Source organism: Corticium candelabrum, chromosome 19, assembly GCF_963422355.1.
Source record: "Corticium candelabrum chromosome 19, ooCorCand1.1, whole genome shotgun sequence".
Lineage (NCBI taxonomy): Eukaryota > Metazoa > Porifera > Homoscleromorpha > Homosclerophorida > Plakinidae > Corticium > Corticium candelabrum.
In genome coordinates, this window is record NC_085103.1 from 3,020,954 (window position 1) to 3,036,624 (window position 15,671).

Genomic DNA, 15,671 nt, shown 5'->3' on the forward strand with positions numbered 1-15,671 from the left:
TGATGTCCCAATTGACGTTCTCGATGTTGACAAAAACAGTGCCGTTGTCAGCTACAGTGAATGTGATGTTGACGTACGACTGTCTTGTATTTGTTGTTGCTTGCTCTGGCTTTGTCTGTAGTTATTTGTATGTCTGTTGTATAGAATGGAAACTATCTCTTGGCAACGTACAGATGTCAACCAAACACAACGCAACTGGAAGTGAAGGTACAAAGTTAGGAACACGCGTGTTATACAAGTTCATGTGTTTGTAGATATTAGTGGGCAAAACTTTAATAACACACACACACACACACACAACACACACACACACACACACACACACACACACACACACACACACACACACACACATGTGCACGCACACACACATGTGCACGCACACACACACACACACACACACACACACACACACACACACAAACACACACACACACACACACACACACACACACACATTCACACACACATATGTGCACACACACACACACACACACACACACACACACACACACACACAAACATAATCACACACACACACACACACACATACACACACACACACACACACACACACACACACACACACACACACACACACACACACACAATAAACCAGAACGTGTTTATGGCTTACATGGATTCTGATCTATATATTATCTGCTTTATATTTCTGTTTTTCTATTGGACAATCATTGATATTGGTAAATTGTTAATGCTGTATAAGAATTCACCCTTTTTTAAAATTTACCAAATTTATATTTTTGCCTCTTCATTGTCTCAAGTGTACATTCATTTGCTAAATTTGTCACGAGTCATAATCATTGAAATCAAACAATCCAATACTTGTCTCATTGAACAGACAACGTTGTTACTATACACTCAATGTTTTGTGTTGAATGATGGATCATTGTTGTAGATTCGTTCGATTGAAGGTCAGTATGGTATGTTGCAAGCGTACATTACACCTCGGATTCAGCCTAAAGTGTGTCAACTGCGCCAGTATAGTATCAAGCCACTCTCTTTGCATCGGAGAAGTCACGTGTTTGATGAGTCTAGGTTGGTTGCTTTGAGTGTAATTTTTTTTGGCAGACGTTGCATTTATTTAGGAGGTTGTAGGTAGTTGGATGGTGGCAGAATTGATGAGCATTTGGAGTGTGTGATGGATAGGGAGGGGCGTGCATAATGGACAGACTAACAGACAGACAAGCAGACAGACAAACAGATAGATGACAGACAGACAGACGGGATAGACAGACAGATGGACGGACAGACAGGATAGACAGATAGACAGACAGATGGGATAGACAGACAGACAGTTTCAGTTGTTTAGGCGTTAGCAGCTAGTTTTAGCGTAGGGCCTGCGGACTTGCTTGTTTGTTTTACAGTTTAGTGTGAGTGTACTAGTTTTCAATGTATGAAATATATGTATTAAGACAGACAGACAGACAGATAGACAGACAGACAGACAGACAAACAGACAGATTGTTTTTATTGTCTCCCAAACTGTAAATGACAGACAGACAGACAGAGAGACAGACAGACAGACAGATACTTTATTCTCATACAGACTTTACTAGTACATATGCTAGGATTTTTAAAAGCAAACCAATCCCTGCAAACAACAAAGTCATAGATTAACTAATGGACTTGGCCTTGAATATCAAAATCAAATAATAGACCATCTAGAGCAGACTTCGATACAAGAAAATGAGTTGACGAAGAAAAGGCGACAAATGACAATCCAACTGTGAGACGAAGGCGGACGGGGAGCTCAGAGAGCAGAGAAAGGTGCGTACACAACCTTAGACTGACAGCAGACGCCAACTGAAGCCACTAGAAGATGATGGGACAAAGAAATGATGACAAGAGACCATCCAGCTGCGAGACGAAGGCGGATGCTAAGCTCAGAGAGTGGGATAAGATGCGTGCACAACCTTGACCGACTGCAGACGTCAACAGAAGTCACAAGAAAATGATTTGACGAAAACAGACAGATAGACAGACAGACAGACAGACAGACGGGATAGACAGACAGACAGATAGACAGACAGACAGATAGACAGACAAACAGACAGACAAACAATGAGACAGACAGACAGGATAGACATACATATACAAACAGGACAACTGAAAGTTAGATATTAATTAATTGATTGACGATGATGGCTCTGATTGTTTACTCGATTTTGCAGACCTCTAAATACCTTGAAATTAACCGGACCGTTTAGCCTAGCCGAAGTACATTCATGGATTTGTTTCTGTATACCAGATGTACCAGAGAGGTGAAATAATGTTGCTGATAAACGTATGCCTTGTTTTATGTGTTTGTTTGTGTCATAAGGACTCCACCAGGAGATCAAGTGACAATGTGTTGTCATTCGACATTTTTGGATACGCAACTGGAGTGCTCCTACAAGTCAGAATATTTTCATTAATATCAATCACAAGTCATCTCGTTATGTATTATCATACGTATTACGTGTCGTCTGTTTATGTTAGGAGAGGTGAAGCAACATTTAGATCTGATAATGTCTCGACTATTTCCATCTTGAAGGACGTGCTCAGTAAAGAGGCAACGAGTCGAAAAATGAGTGTAGACATGACACACAGTAAGGGTTGACTAGCAGTCAAGTTGTATTGGGTGATGTTGAGCCATTGTTTCTTTTTTTGTTGGTGCAGCAACGTCGGATGAATCTGTGACTCATACTCTTAAACTGTTGCATCCCAAGTTGGAGTATCAGCTACTCTTAGCGAAGAAAGTCCAACTGATTGATGCACTAAAGGTGAGTGTTAGCGACTATTAGTTGAGTTTGTTGAGATATTGTATTATATATATATATATATATATATATATATATATATATATATATATATATATATAAATTAAAATATCTTAATTATGTGTTTTAACATGGTGCATGTGACCATTTAATTAGCTAAAGACCCAGACTGAGAGATAATCAACACACACACACACACACACACACACACACACACACACACACACACACACACACACACACACGAACACTCTGAATGCTGGTAAAAACCATATGGCATGCTAATTGGCGAGCGAAGCGAGCCTCTCTCTTGTCATGTCAATTGAGCTCGAGATATATTATATTTATATATTTATATATTTATATATTTATATATTTATATATTTATATATATATATATATATATATATATATATATATATATATATATATATATATATATATACGTGCATCAGCACTTGTCATATGGATTTACGGCAAAACAGAAAGACGAATTGACAAAATGACGATGCCAGGTGAATGCAATTTTGACTCAGTAACATATGCGCTAACAATTGAAGCAAGGGACCCCTTTCGAGGGGTCGACTCAATTGTAATTTGTTGGCAAGAAGAGTTAAACGACTCTCGATTTTGCTCCCTTACGCAACTAAACAGAAAAGGAGACTGATTTGTGACAAACGGAATGAAAAGGAAAGCTAAAAGAAGAGAAAAGTCTGTTTTTTGAGTTTCCGCGCGTTACTTTGATAGAAATTATTGCTATGCAACCATTGTCACGTGACTATGCAATCATTGTTATGCGGCTATCTCAGTAATCGAGTGAGACGATTGAAGCGTGAACGAAGAATTAAAGACAACTATAGTATTTTGTGTTCAATTATCCCATTCAGGCAATCAATTGGTCGAATTGGGCGTTTAGTTATCCGATTTGGTCATTCAATTATCTGATGTTCTGTCCTAATTAGAAGTACCAAATATAGAAATAATTATTTTAGTCGCACATTTCTTTCATGACATCTTTCGTGATGCTCACTCACGTTTCAGCTGAACAATAAATGATTGATTCAAGAAAGGTGGGAAGGCGAAGTAGTGAAGTTTGAGCTCTTGATTAGCTAAAAACCAGCTACGACGCATGATGGACTGTTGCATGGTATCACGCAGGACGCACGGTTTACAAAGTATGCGGATTACACCACGATTGACGGAGCAAGGCGTTGTTGTAAGCTTCCTAGATATGTACATTTAGTTTGCTTACAACAGCTTAGTTAGATCTCCGCGGGAACGTGGGCACCAAGATTAGTGCAAAGGAAATTATCCTACAACACTTACTAAATATTTACACTAAAGTCAAGATTAATTACAAATTATTGCGTCTATGCAGCTGATGAATGATGATATTTGAGCAGCTGTCCAACTGCAGACTATGTAAGTTATTCAGTTTTCCATGATATTGCACAACAGCCATAAGCAACGGATAATTGAACGCCTGAATCGGTTAATTGAACGCCGAGTTTGGATAATTGAATACCGGATTCGGATAATTGAAAGCAAAATACTATAGAAGAGCAACTGAAAGTCTGTTTCCTGAGTCTCCGCGTTTGTTTGACAAAAACTATTGCTATACGTAACATTACCATTGTTACGTGAATAGGTAAAGACAGAACACCATGGCTCACCAAACACAATGCTAACCGAGCATTTACTAGTCATATAATAAGTAATTTATTCTGTGGTCACGTGATGTGTAGATATCAGCAAGAATGCAGTAACTTATTGCACACTTGCCATGCAATACGTACGTCATATACACCATCTAAATACCAACCCATGACTAGTTGTATGTCACATGACCATGGATGTGCTGCAATGAAGCCTCAATTTTAACACGAATGTATTCCACCCAAGCCTTTATATCCAATTGTGTGACGATCAGGAACATGACTGATTTGTCACGAGCATCTTGATTAATAAATTTGGTTTTATAGAACATGACTGATTTGTCACGAGCATCTTGATTAATAAATTTGGTTTTATAGGAAATTGAAGTTCACGAAGGTGGCATTGAATTTGTGACTGAAGAGTATCAAGCGATCTTGAGTAAACCGTTGCACAAGAATTCTGTGGAATGAAACGAGACGCTGTTGTTGTTTATGTTAGAGAATACCGATCAGTTGCTGGCCGAATTTAGAATGCAGCCGTGTCACCTGGAGAGACTTTATGGTATCCAATCTTTTGCTGTCATGACTAGGGATGGGAATGGAGTGGGGTGAGATGGGGTGGGATGGGGTGGAGTGGGGGTGGGATGGGGTGGAGTGGGGGTGGGATGGGGTGGAGTGGGGGTGGGATGGGGTGGAGTGGGGGTGGGATGGGGTGGAGTGGGGGTGGGATGGGGTGGAGTGGGGGTGGGATGGGGTGGAGTGGGGGGTGGGATGGGGTGGAGTGGGGGGTGGGATGGGGTGGAGTGGGGGGTGGGATGGGGTGGAGTGGGGGGTGGGATGGGGTGGAGTGGGGGTGGGATGGGGTGGAGTGGGGGTGGATGGGGGTGGGATGGGGTGGAGTGGGGGTGGGATGGGGTGGAGTGGGGGTGAGATGGGGTGGAGTGGGGGTGAGATGGGGTGGAGTGGGGGTGAGATGGGGTGGAGTGGGGGTGGGATGGGGTGGAGTGGGGGTGGGATGGGGTGGAGTGGGGGTGGGGTGGAGTGGGGGTGGGGTGGAGTGGGGGTGGGATGGGGTGGAGTGGGGGTGGGATGCGGTGGAGTGGGGTGGGATGGGGTGGAGTGGGGATGGGGTGGAGTGGGGGTGGGATGGGGTGGAGTGGGGGTGGGATGGGGGTGGGATGGGGTGGAGTGGGGGTGGGGTGGAGTGGGGGTGGGGTGGAGTGGGGGTGGGATGGGGTGGAGTGGGGGTGGGATGCGGTGGAGTGGGGTGGGATGGGGTGGAGTGGGGATGGGGTGGAGTGGGGGTGGGATGGGGTGGAGTGGGGGTGGGATGGGATGGAGTGGGGGTGAGATGGGATGGAGTGGGGGTGAGATGGGATGGAGTGGGATGGGATGGAGTGGGATGGGATGGAGTGGGATGGGATGGAGTGGGATGGGATGGAGTGGGATGGGATGGAGTGGGGGTGGGATGAGGTGGGATGAGGTGGGATGAATTGGGGGTGGGATGGGGTGGAGTAGGGTGGGTGAAGTGGAGTAGGGTAGATGGAGTGGGGTAGGGTAGATGGAGTGGAGTAGGGTGGAGTAGGGTGGGTGAAGTGGAGTAGGGTGGGTGGAGTGGGGGTGGGATGGGTGGAGTGGGGGTGGGATGGGGTGGAGTGGGGGTGGGATGGGGTGGAGTGGGGGTGGGATGGGGTGGAGTGGGGGTGGGATGGGGTGGAGTAGGGTGGGGTGGAGTAGGGTGGGGTGGAGTAGGGTGGGGTGGAGTAGGGTGGGGTGGAGTAGGGTGGGGTGGAGTAGGGTGGGGTGGAGTAGGGTGGGGTGGAGTAGGGTGGGGTGGAGTAGGGTGGTGTGGGGTGGCGTGGAGTAGGGTGGTGTGGGGTGGCATGGAGTTGGGGCGAGACGGAGTGGGGGCGAGACGGAGTGGGGCCGATATGGAGGGGGGAGTGAAGGTAAGGTGGAAGTAAGGTAGCGGAGTGGGAGGCGAGATGGGGAAAAGTGGGGTGTTAGGGGTTGAGTGGCAGTGATTTGTATTATGTGTTGTATATCTTTCTTAACTGCACTGCAGGTATGATCACTGATCTCTACATTGATAAGTTCAAGTTTCAGGTGAGACAAGACAGGGTTGTAATACTCACTTTGCTTATTTCGATGTCAATCATTTGCTTTTAGGGACTCAATGTAAAAGGAAGGGTACCAAATCTCATGGCTGTTCTAGAGGACTACGACCTCGACAAACTACTTGAATTCTTCGAACAGGAAAAATGAGCAACATACGTCACGATTAAGATAGTATTCAGAGCTATTGGTATTGCTGTGTACATATGCATATGTCATATTTAATTTTATGTTGTAACATTTTTGTGTGGTGATGTGTGATGCACACGAATAGAACGCTAATTAGACATAATAAAGATATAAAAAATTAAAGAATAAAAAATTTTGAAACATAAAAGTAAATAAAAAACTAAAAAATGGAAAAATAAAATTACCAATTTGTAATCATCACGAGGTAATGCATCACGTGATGATACGGGATATTGACTGATAACTGAAGTCGAATCATCGTCTGCAAAAATTTGTTTTGCTTGGTTTAGAATGTTAAAAATAAATAAATAAAAATACAAAAAGGAAAATAAATTAGAAAAACAACAAACATTACGTGATAATAATAAAAATTAGTCACGTGATAATACGGGATATTTTTGGGTTGAACACATTTGTAGCTACGCAAGAACATGGAATTTGAGTCATCGTCCTTAGAGACTTATTTCGTGTTTGCGTTATATAAACAGAACGTAAAAATAAAAATACAAAAACAATCAAAATATAAAATGACAAATCACGTGGCCAAAAATCAGTCACGTGATATGTCAATACGGGATATGTCATTTGGTTTGAGCACGTGTAGACGTAAGGGTGGAATTTGAGTCACCTCTGCATGCACTCATTTTGCGTTATACAATGAAAATTGAATAAAATAAAATGGTACAAGCATAATAAAAATAGACATACAACAAACATCACGTGATAAAATCAGTCACGTGTGAATACGGGGTATTCATCCGTCGGTTTGAACGACACGTAGACTGAAGCGTAGAAATTGAGTCATCGTCCGCAGAAACTCATTTCACGTTATACTGGCATGTCGGTCGCCTCCTAAATCACGACATGAACGACAAAGCTCGCGACGAGTGCAAAGAACCGTTCTACGACTCCGTACGAGAGACAATCGTACGACATTCCATCAACAAAGTTTTGCCAACAAAGCGACATGCCGTGACACTTTTTTTGCCTTTTTTCTTACAGATAACGTTGCTTTCTCTTGTTTTCTTGAACGCCGTTTCTTATGTCGTCATACGACAGTACAAACGCAAACGAGAATCGGAGGAGCTCTACACAGGTGATGACGTCACGATGTTTGTTTTGGGTGTTCGAGTTGGTAAGCGAGACTTTTTGTCTTTGTGTAGACGAGGAAGGAACGATGACGTACAGGATCTCGTAAGTTGTATAGTACGGATTGATGCTCGTGAAACGCCCACTTAGTTTTTTATGCGTGTAGTGAGACTAGATGATTGAGTTTTGGTGGATGCTATGGGGCTTGTGTGTGTGTGTGTGTGTGTGTGTGTGTGTGTGTGTGTGTGTGTGTGTGTGTGTGTGTGTGTGTGTGTGTGTGTATGTGTGTGTGTGTGTGTGTGGTGTGTGTGTGTGTGTGTGTGTGTGTGTGTGTGTGTGTGTGTGTGTGTGTGTAGTACTCACAATAAAATTCTATCAGTAAGTGAAGATTCTTCAATAGCTACAGACATTGCCTCATACTGTCATTACACACAAAAATACAGGTCCATAGTCACCGGTACAGTTGCTAGGGTTTCAACCCTACCACATTTCAAAAATTAGTACATTTGTCAGTCGTTGATTTCCGAGAAATTCCAGCATAAGATATAACTGATTAAATAGTATTTATTTTATTAATTACCTTTGATGATGTCACTGCCATAGTACCAGTACTGTACATGCGTAAGGTGAGTATATGAGGTGATAGAAATAGCATAGCATAACGCTTGGTTTAGTATTATATGACTTGTGGTAAACTTGATTAAGTAATTAATATTAATTTTTTTTATTAAAATTGAGTTTTAAATTTTAAATTATGCAATTAATATTAATTAAGTTGAGTTTTAAAACTTGTTTGAGTAATTATTATTAATTTAAAGTTGAGTTTTAAATTTCAAATTAAGATTTAAAACTCAAACTTTAAAAATTAATATTAATTACTTAGTCAACTTCTAATATAAAACTTAATTAATTTAAGTAATTATTATTAATTTTTGTAAGTTAATACTTGATTAAGTAGTTAATATTAGTTTTTGTAAGTTAATACTTGATTAAGTAGTTAATATTAATTTTGAAGGTTAATACTTGATTAAGTAGTTAATATTACTTTTTTAAAGTTGAGTTGTAAATTTTAAATTATGTAATTAATATTAATTTTTTAACCCTACCACCTTGTTAATTAAAATTGGTGACTATGGGCCTGAAATATTGAGTTGGCAAGACGCTTTGTGTCACAATGAGCATACACCCTTTCATGTATCTGACCCTCTTTGATGTCTGCTACCCACAGAGAGTCAAATAAGCAAAGATGTGATGTCTTGTGTAGATCTGTTTATTGTTTACGAATGAACATCTGGATGTAATGTGTACATGTTACATTGTATAACATAGACCGTACGCTTTATTTGAATTACATTGAGGATCTGGGGATGTTGAGGTGTTGTATTCTCTACCATTGATTAGTGGTTGTTAACGTTATGTTTTCCAGTGATTTGTGAAGTAGGCTGAACGTCTTGTCTGTTGTTTCGTTTAGACTCTGGATGTGTGTCTTTACGTTGTCTATTTCTATGGGAGCCGTTGTACTTCTACCCGTGTCGATTGTGACTGAAGAAATCTTGTCTCCCTACATGCACAACGACTACATCAATTGGCTCAATCCAGTGCTCATACAAAGTAATAAATAAATAAATAAATAATTAAAAATAATTAAAGAAATAATTAAAGAAATAAAGAAGTAAACAAACAAATAAATAAATTAAATAAATAATAAACAAATAAAAAAGGTAATTAATTAAATAAAAAATAAAGTAAAATAAATAAATTAATTAATTAATAAAGTAAATATAAAAACACAAATGAAAAATAAATAAATGAAAAACAGCAAACAAATAAAATAAATAAATAAACTATTTATAAATTAATAATAAAAATGAAAAAAATTAAAAAATAATAAAATAAATAAACTAATTAATTAATAAATTAAATATAAAAACACAAATAAAAAATAAATAAATAACAACAAACAAATAAAATAAATAAATTAATTAATTCTAAATTAATATAAAAACACAAATAAATAATATAATTAAAAACAGCAAACAAATAAAATAATAAATAAATTAATTAATTAAATATAAAAACACAAATAAAAAATAAGTAAATAAAAATAAACAAACAAATAAAATAAATAAATAGATAGATAAATAAATTAAATAAAAATAAATAAATAAATGAATAAACCACAATGTCATACATACATGGGTTGTTGCTATCATAATCACAGATTCTTCTCTTCAGGTCTCTGGAATCAGGTGTTCGTGTGTTCCAATTTGTGTTTGTTTCTTCTCATGCCGTTTGCTTACTTTCTCACCGAGGCCGAGGGATTCTCAGGATGGAGAAAGGTGATTAATGCGAGTCTTTGATCATGTGATGTGGTTGTCACGTGGCCCTGTCACATGACGTAGTTGGTCACGTGACTTGGCAGTCACATTGTGTGTAGTCACTTCACGTGATTGATCACGTGATGTGTTGGTCACGTGATTTGTTTGGTCACGTGACATTTGTGTGATGGAATGACTGATTTGGTTAGGGTATTATGTCTCGAGTTTGCGAGACATTCGTAATCCTGCTCTTACTGGCGATTTGCATGGCCGTTCTCACTCAGTTGGGTATTTCCTTCTGGAGTCGACAGAGTCCGTTTACTCTTCTCGGTAGAGTGTGTTGGTTTGGTGGTTTGGTTGTTGTGGTGTTGATCGTTTGTGTTTGTTATTGTGGGTAGAGCACTGGTCATTGTACTTTGAGTTTCTCTACTCTCTTATCTCGGTGGTCGGCGTCTTGCTCACTCTCAGTAAGATGTTTTCTTGTTTTGTGTTGTGGCGACGGTTTTGGGTGGGCGAGACGCACTGGCACTCGAAGTTGTACCGAGTTAGCGGTAGTTTGTAGTTTGTGTTTGGTTTGTGTGTGTGTGTGTGTGTGTGTGTGTGTGTTTGTTTGTTTCTTTGTTTGTGTTTGTGTGTTGTTTGTTTATGTGTGTTTAATGTTTGTTTATGTTTGTGTGTTTGTTTATGTTTATATGTTTGTTTGTTTGTTTTGTTTGTTTTGTTTTTGTATTGTGTGTTTGTTTGTGTGTTGTTTGTTTATGTTTGTGTGTTGTTTGTTTATGTTTGTGTGTGTATGTTTGTATGTTTTGTTTGTTTATGTGTGTTGTTTGTTTGTTTATGTGTTGTTTGTTTACATTTGTTGTTTGTTTATGTTTGTGTGTTTGTTGTTTGTTTATGTTTGTTTGTTTATGTTTGTTTATGTTTGTTTGTTTATGTTTGTTTGTTTATGTTTATGTGTTGTTGTTTGTGTATGTTTGTTGTTTGTTTATGTTTGTTTATGTGTTGCTTGTTTATGTTTATTGTTTGTTTACATTTGTTGTTTGTTTATGTTTGTGTCTTTGTTGTTTGTTTATGTTTATGTGTTTGTTATTTGTTGTATCATGTAGTGTGTACGCCAATCGGACTCACCAAGATGTTTAGCATTGTCAACAATCTCTTGGCTAAACCTCAAGTGAGCTTAGTCCATTAGTCAAGGTCATGTATGTAAGTCTTGACTGTCTTGCTGTTGGTAGTTCTTACGAGATCTGGACAGTGAAGTTCATGGGATCTCTCTGGAGATCGACAATGTCCGCAAGCGTTTGGAAGGAGTTGGAGGTGTTGGAAGTAATAGTAGTGACGACGTAGCTGAGCTAACGGCAAGAGCAGAGCAACTAGAGTATCGGAAGAATGATATTTGTAAGTCTTGGGATGTGGTTCACACACACGTATACACACACATGTGCATACACGCACACACACACACACACACACACACACACACACACACACACACACACACACACACACACACACACACACTTGTACACACAGTGCACACACACATGCACACACACTCGTACACACACACACACACACACACACACACACACACACACACACACACACACACACACACTATAAATTAGCATTGAGATGTGCGCAACATCTCAACTGACATCTTTTCCTTTTACCTCAGATCGCCAATTATCGGCATCACGATGGCAAAAAAACGTTTTCTATCCACTGACAATGCTCTTTGTGTTGCTCTTGATGGTATATACACACCGTCACATACACATTCTAAATCACCAATAATAATTATATATATTGTTGTTAGGGAGTGACTATGTTTATGGTATTCGTAAACGTACTTCGACTGATTGTTGTGGAAGGCTCATTACCTGTAGTAGCCACGGTGAGTTAATTAAATAATTGATTAATTAATTAAGTAAATAAATAATTATATAAATAAATAGATAATTAATTAATTAATTAATTAATTAAGTAAATAATCATTTTTGTTACATTTGTGTTGATTCTTGTGTGGAGGGAAGTTAATTGCTTTACTCGCTTGAGTATTGCCCCACCCCCAATGGTTAGCCAGAGTTAGAGATCAAGTATGGGATGGGGTCTTACTCAAGGATTAAGAGGTGTCGTAATTTTAAATCTTTGGTTATAGTAGGGGCCGGGGGCTTACTTGAACACTTGATCAACTAATTAAATAAAAGTAATAAAATATTTTGTGAGTGTTTCTTGTGTGTTTGGCTGGTTTTTTGGATTCGTTTTGTTTAGCATTGCTTGTTGTCGCTTGGGTGTTAGTTCGATTGTGGTATTGCAGGATGTGCTTCTGGATCAGCCACAACCGACGACAGTCATCGGACGAGTGATGTCGTTTGTTGAAGTGGCCGTTACTCTGTATCCTTGTGTACAGTCTGCACACACACACACACGCGCGCGTGCGCGCATATTGGTTGTTGTGTCCTTAATTCGTTTGTAGATACTTGGTAGCAGCTTCTCTCACCGGTTTCTACTCTGCCCCTCTTTCGACCGGATTGCAGCCTGTGTTGCACAGAACTTCCATTCTAAAGGTCTGCTGTCTGTCTGCCTGTCTTTCTGTCTGTCCACGTCTTATAATACATAATACTAAGTACACTAAATGATATGAAATCTTCAACAAAAATTATTTGAGCTGAATTCAATAGTTGTAGAGTTGAAGATGTGTGTGATTACTATTGATATCAATATCTCCAGAGTTTCAAATTGTAAAAACACACAAGCACGTGTGTATGCACTCACACACACACACACACACACACACACACACACACACACACACACACACGAAGATGTGCATGATTACTATTGATATCAATATTTCCAGAGTTTTATATACAAATTATAGCAAAAACTGTTTTTTAAGTTTTACATTCAAATATGCAGCAAACAATGAGACTCCATTATGAATTAATTAATTGCATCATCGAACCTTGTTTACACAATTCATAGTTCCATCTCGTGTGTGTGTGTGTGTGTGTGTGTGTGTGTGTGTGTGTGTGTGTCTGTCTGTCTCTCTCTCTCTCTCTCTCTCTCTCTCTGTACACTACTATCAGTTCATACATTGTCTAGATCATTGCCAATTGTGTTGCCGTGTTGATGCTCAGTTCAGCAATGCCAGTCGTGACTCGAATGCTAGGTATGTCTCACATGATAACACCAATCACCTACCCATTCAATGAATCTAATCATTTTATTCATTTCAATCAGGGCTGACACGATTTGATCTGGTCGGGTATTTCGGTAGCTTTGCTTGGCTTGGTGATCTCCGTGTTGTGTTGCTGTACAACTTGCTGTTTGAGATTGCGATGGCCGTTACACTGACACAGACTGTGACGAAGTCTATAGTCAATGACCTTAGGGAAGCATGGACGAAGGTAGTGGTAAGTAAGGCATAACGACTTGTGTATGAGAGGCTGTATTTTTGTAAGCATTGATGCGAGTGTAATAATTATGTAATAGTCACGTGACATATGTAATAGTCACGTGACGTATGTAAAATCACGTGACTTCGTATTTAATTAATTAAAATGGCTGGCTAGAATGGGTTTCGGTTTGTGACTGTGTAATACATACGTATAGCCTCGTGCTAAGTATCTCTGGAGCTTGTCGCGCTCGCAATGTTTCAGCCACGCCAGAGTTTTCAACATACGGGACCGCCGCTCGGTTAACGCGCGTGAGCCTGTTCTAAATCAATGGAAGACACGTTGCAAGGGCAAGCGGAAATTCGTTGCGAGAACTGCTCGCGCCCGTTTGACTCTGCAGCTATACGACGTTCATCCAACAGTACTACATTCTAAAGAAACGTAGGCAACCAGACCAAGCAGACGGAAATCGTCTTATCCGGCAAGGTTTCTTTACCAATTTTAGTTGTGTACAACCTTTCTAACTGTAGCGGTGTTTTTTCGTTAGAAACTGCGTTCTGTGCACGGTGGAATGAAAGAAATCGGTCTTTGCGCTATCAGAGTCCCGGATGAAAATCGGTGACAGATTTCCTAATCCTGAGGCAAGTGGTCTAGAGAACTAAGGAAGTTGACGCTTAACAGTTAGCTGTAAGTCTTGTGTCTTTATACGTGTGTTCGGCGCTTCCGTGTTTCTCTCTCCCTGCGTTCCTTCTTTCGTTTCTTCTCCCATCGCTCCGCGCCAAAACTATAGTAAGACGGTCACGTAACGTATGACCACATGTGACCAGGGTATCACGTGATCAGTTTGTGTATAGCGCGCTAGCCTCGCGCGTCCAGACCTTTGACATATGCGGCACAAATAAAGAAATCCGTGACAATTACTGACACACGTATATAAATAAAATATAATATATTGTGACTTTCAGTTGACGTGACAAGAGAGGCTTGCTTCGCTCACCAATAAATTTATACAGATATTTTTGATCTTATGTATTGACATATTGTAATACTATTTTTGTTTTGCTGACTCTCCCTCGTATTGCAAGTATAACGAGCAGTAAATGGGAGCAAGTTGGTATTGTTCCGTGTCTGTCAACTTATCAGTATTTTGTGTCATTGGTTTGTTTCAGGGCTAGTGGACGTAGATGACATGGAGTGGTAGTTTACGATGATAAGGGCTGCTTACTGGTCAACAGAAAGGATAAGCTATATTAGCTGTGATTGTTTTACATTGTTTGGGATGTCACTGTCATTGTATTAACTCTATGGATCAAGGAAATGTGACATTGAGTGTCGATGTGCACATAGCTGGATATGTAGACGTTGAGGTAAAGATGAAACCCGATGACTGATATGACTGAAAGCTAGGGTATGTATGTATGTATGTATTGTATGTATGTATTGTATGTATGTATTGTATGTATCTATGTATCTATGTATGTTTTGTATGTATTGCGTGTGTGTGTGTGTGTGTGTGTGTGTGTGTGTGTGTGTGTGTGTGTGTGTGTGTGTACGTGGCTCAATGGGTTAGAGTGTGCAGTTGGAGATTGGCAACATCCGGGACCTTTGGGTCAGAGTTTTGAGTGCGGGAGGGCCACATACATAAATTCCCTTGGGCAAGGAACATACAGTTGCCTTTCTCTCCACGTCTTCATTTCACTGCCGCAAGCGTCGCACAGACGCCGGGTAGCGACAAGGCCGTGCTCTTGGCAAAACTCGACGCAAGAATCAGGCGTCTCCAATTTTCGGACTAGGTTACTGTAAATCATTCTGAAAATGACTGAAAAACGTGTCGCACTTCCCTAAAAGTCATCTGACTGACCTTGTCAGGTTTCTAGCTAACTGAGGCTTTATAGATCACGAGACGTCACGTGCAACTTAGGGTTGGGGGATACTGGAGTCGCGCCCGAATGAGCGTTGAATTCTGTGGCTTTGTTTTCAATCTTGAGCTCGGCGGCGTTTTCTGTCTCAATACGTTTCTTCTGTGATAGTTGTGGTTAGACGTAAGTACCCGGATAATTGTATCATGTGACATTGCCTCGGAGTCCAAACACTACAAAACGACGCGCCGGTAGGGTCTGGTCC

At 40.2% G+C, this 15,671-nt stretch overlaps 2 protein-coding genes and 1 long non-coding RNA gene across 3 annotated transcripts in view; all 3 read left to right on the plus strand.

Moving 5' to 3' along the window:
- LOC134194579 (Bardet-Biedl syndrome 7 protein homolog) overlaps nt 1–7,271 on the plus strand; it is a gene marked incomplete at its 5' end in the record, with an annotated part of 19,770 nt that extends 12,499 nt beyond the window's left edge. Inside the window, 11 exons of the mRNA XM_062663522.1 lie at nt 1–73; nt 145–207; nt 920–1,059; nt 2,196–2,285; nt 2,345–2,419; nt 2,503–2,612; nt 2,683–2,786; nt 4,817–4,877; nt 4,938–5,000; nt 6,504–6,544; nt 6,608–7,271. The exon at nt 1–73 is cut by the window's left edge and continues 2 nt beyond it. Of these exons, the coding sequence (XP_062519506.1) occupies nt 1–73; nt 145–207; nt 920–1,059; nt 2,196–2,285; nt 2,345–2,419; nt 2,503–2,612; nt 2,683–2,786; nt 4,817–4,877; nt 4,938–5,000; nt 6,504–6,544; nt 6,608–6,703 (916 nt within the window). The remainder of the gene's footprint in view (nt 74–144; nt 208–919; nt 1,060–2,195; nt 2,286–2,344; nt 2,420–2,502; nt 2,613–2,682; nt 2,787–4,816; nt 4,878–4,937; nt 5,001–6,503; nt 6,545–6,607) is intronic.
- A 222-nt stretch (nt 7,272–7,493) lies between these two features.
- LOC134194989 (limb region 1 protein-like) lies at nt 7,494–13,726 on the plus strand. Its single transcript, XM_062663979.1, has 15 exons — nt 7,494–7,669; nt 7,745–7,838; nt 7,906–7,936; nt 9,303–9,442; nt 10,067–10,170; nt 10,359–10,479; nt 10,548–10,616; nt 11,256–11,320; nt 11,382–11,544; nt 11,825–11,901; nt 11,966–12,043; nt 12,467–12,543; nt 12,626–12,716; nt 13,255–13,321; nt 13,393–13,726. The coding sequence occupies exons 1-15, from the start codon at nt 7,607–7,609 to the stop codon at nt 13,578–13,580; spliced, it is 1,428 nt and encodes a 475-aa protein (XP_062519963.1). The 5' UTR covers nt 7,494–7,606; the 3' UTR covers nt 13,581–13,726.
- A 152-nt stretch (nt 13,727–13,878) lies between these two features.
- Nucleotides 13,879–14,948, plus strand: LOC134195148 (uncharacterized). Its single transcript, XR_009972330.1, has 3 exons — nt 13,879–14,033; nt 14,095–14,234; nt 14,717–14,948. It is a non-coding gene; the product is annotated as an uncharacterized LOC134195148 (long non-coding RNA).
- The last annotated feature ends 723 nt before the right edge of the window (nt 14,949–15,671 follow it).

Coding starts and splice junctions, on each gene's coding strand:
- LOC134194989 (XM_062663979.1), top strand. CDS start 7,607: ATGAACGACAAAGCTCGCGACGAGTGCAAAGAACCGTTCTACGACTCC. Junction 12,544..12,625: donor GTTGAAGTGGCCGTTACTCT/GTATCCTTGTGT, acceptor ATTCGTTTGTAG/ATACTTGGTAGCAGCTTCTC. Junction 12,717..13,254: donor ACAGAACTTCCATTCTAAAG/GTCTGCTGTCTG, acceptor TACATTGTCTAG/ATCATTGCCAATTGTGTTGC.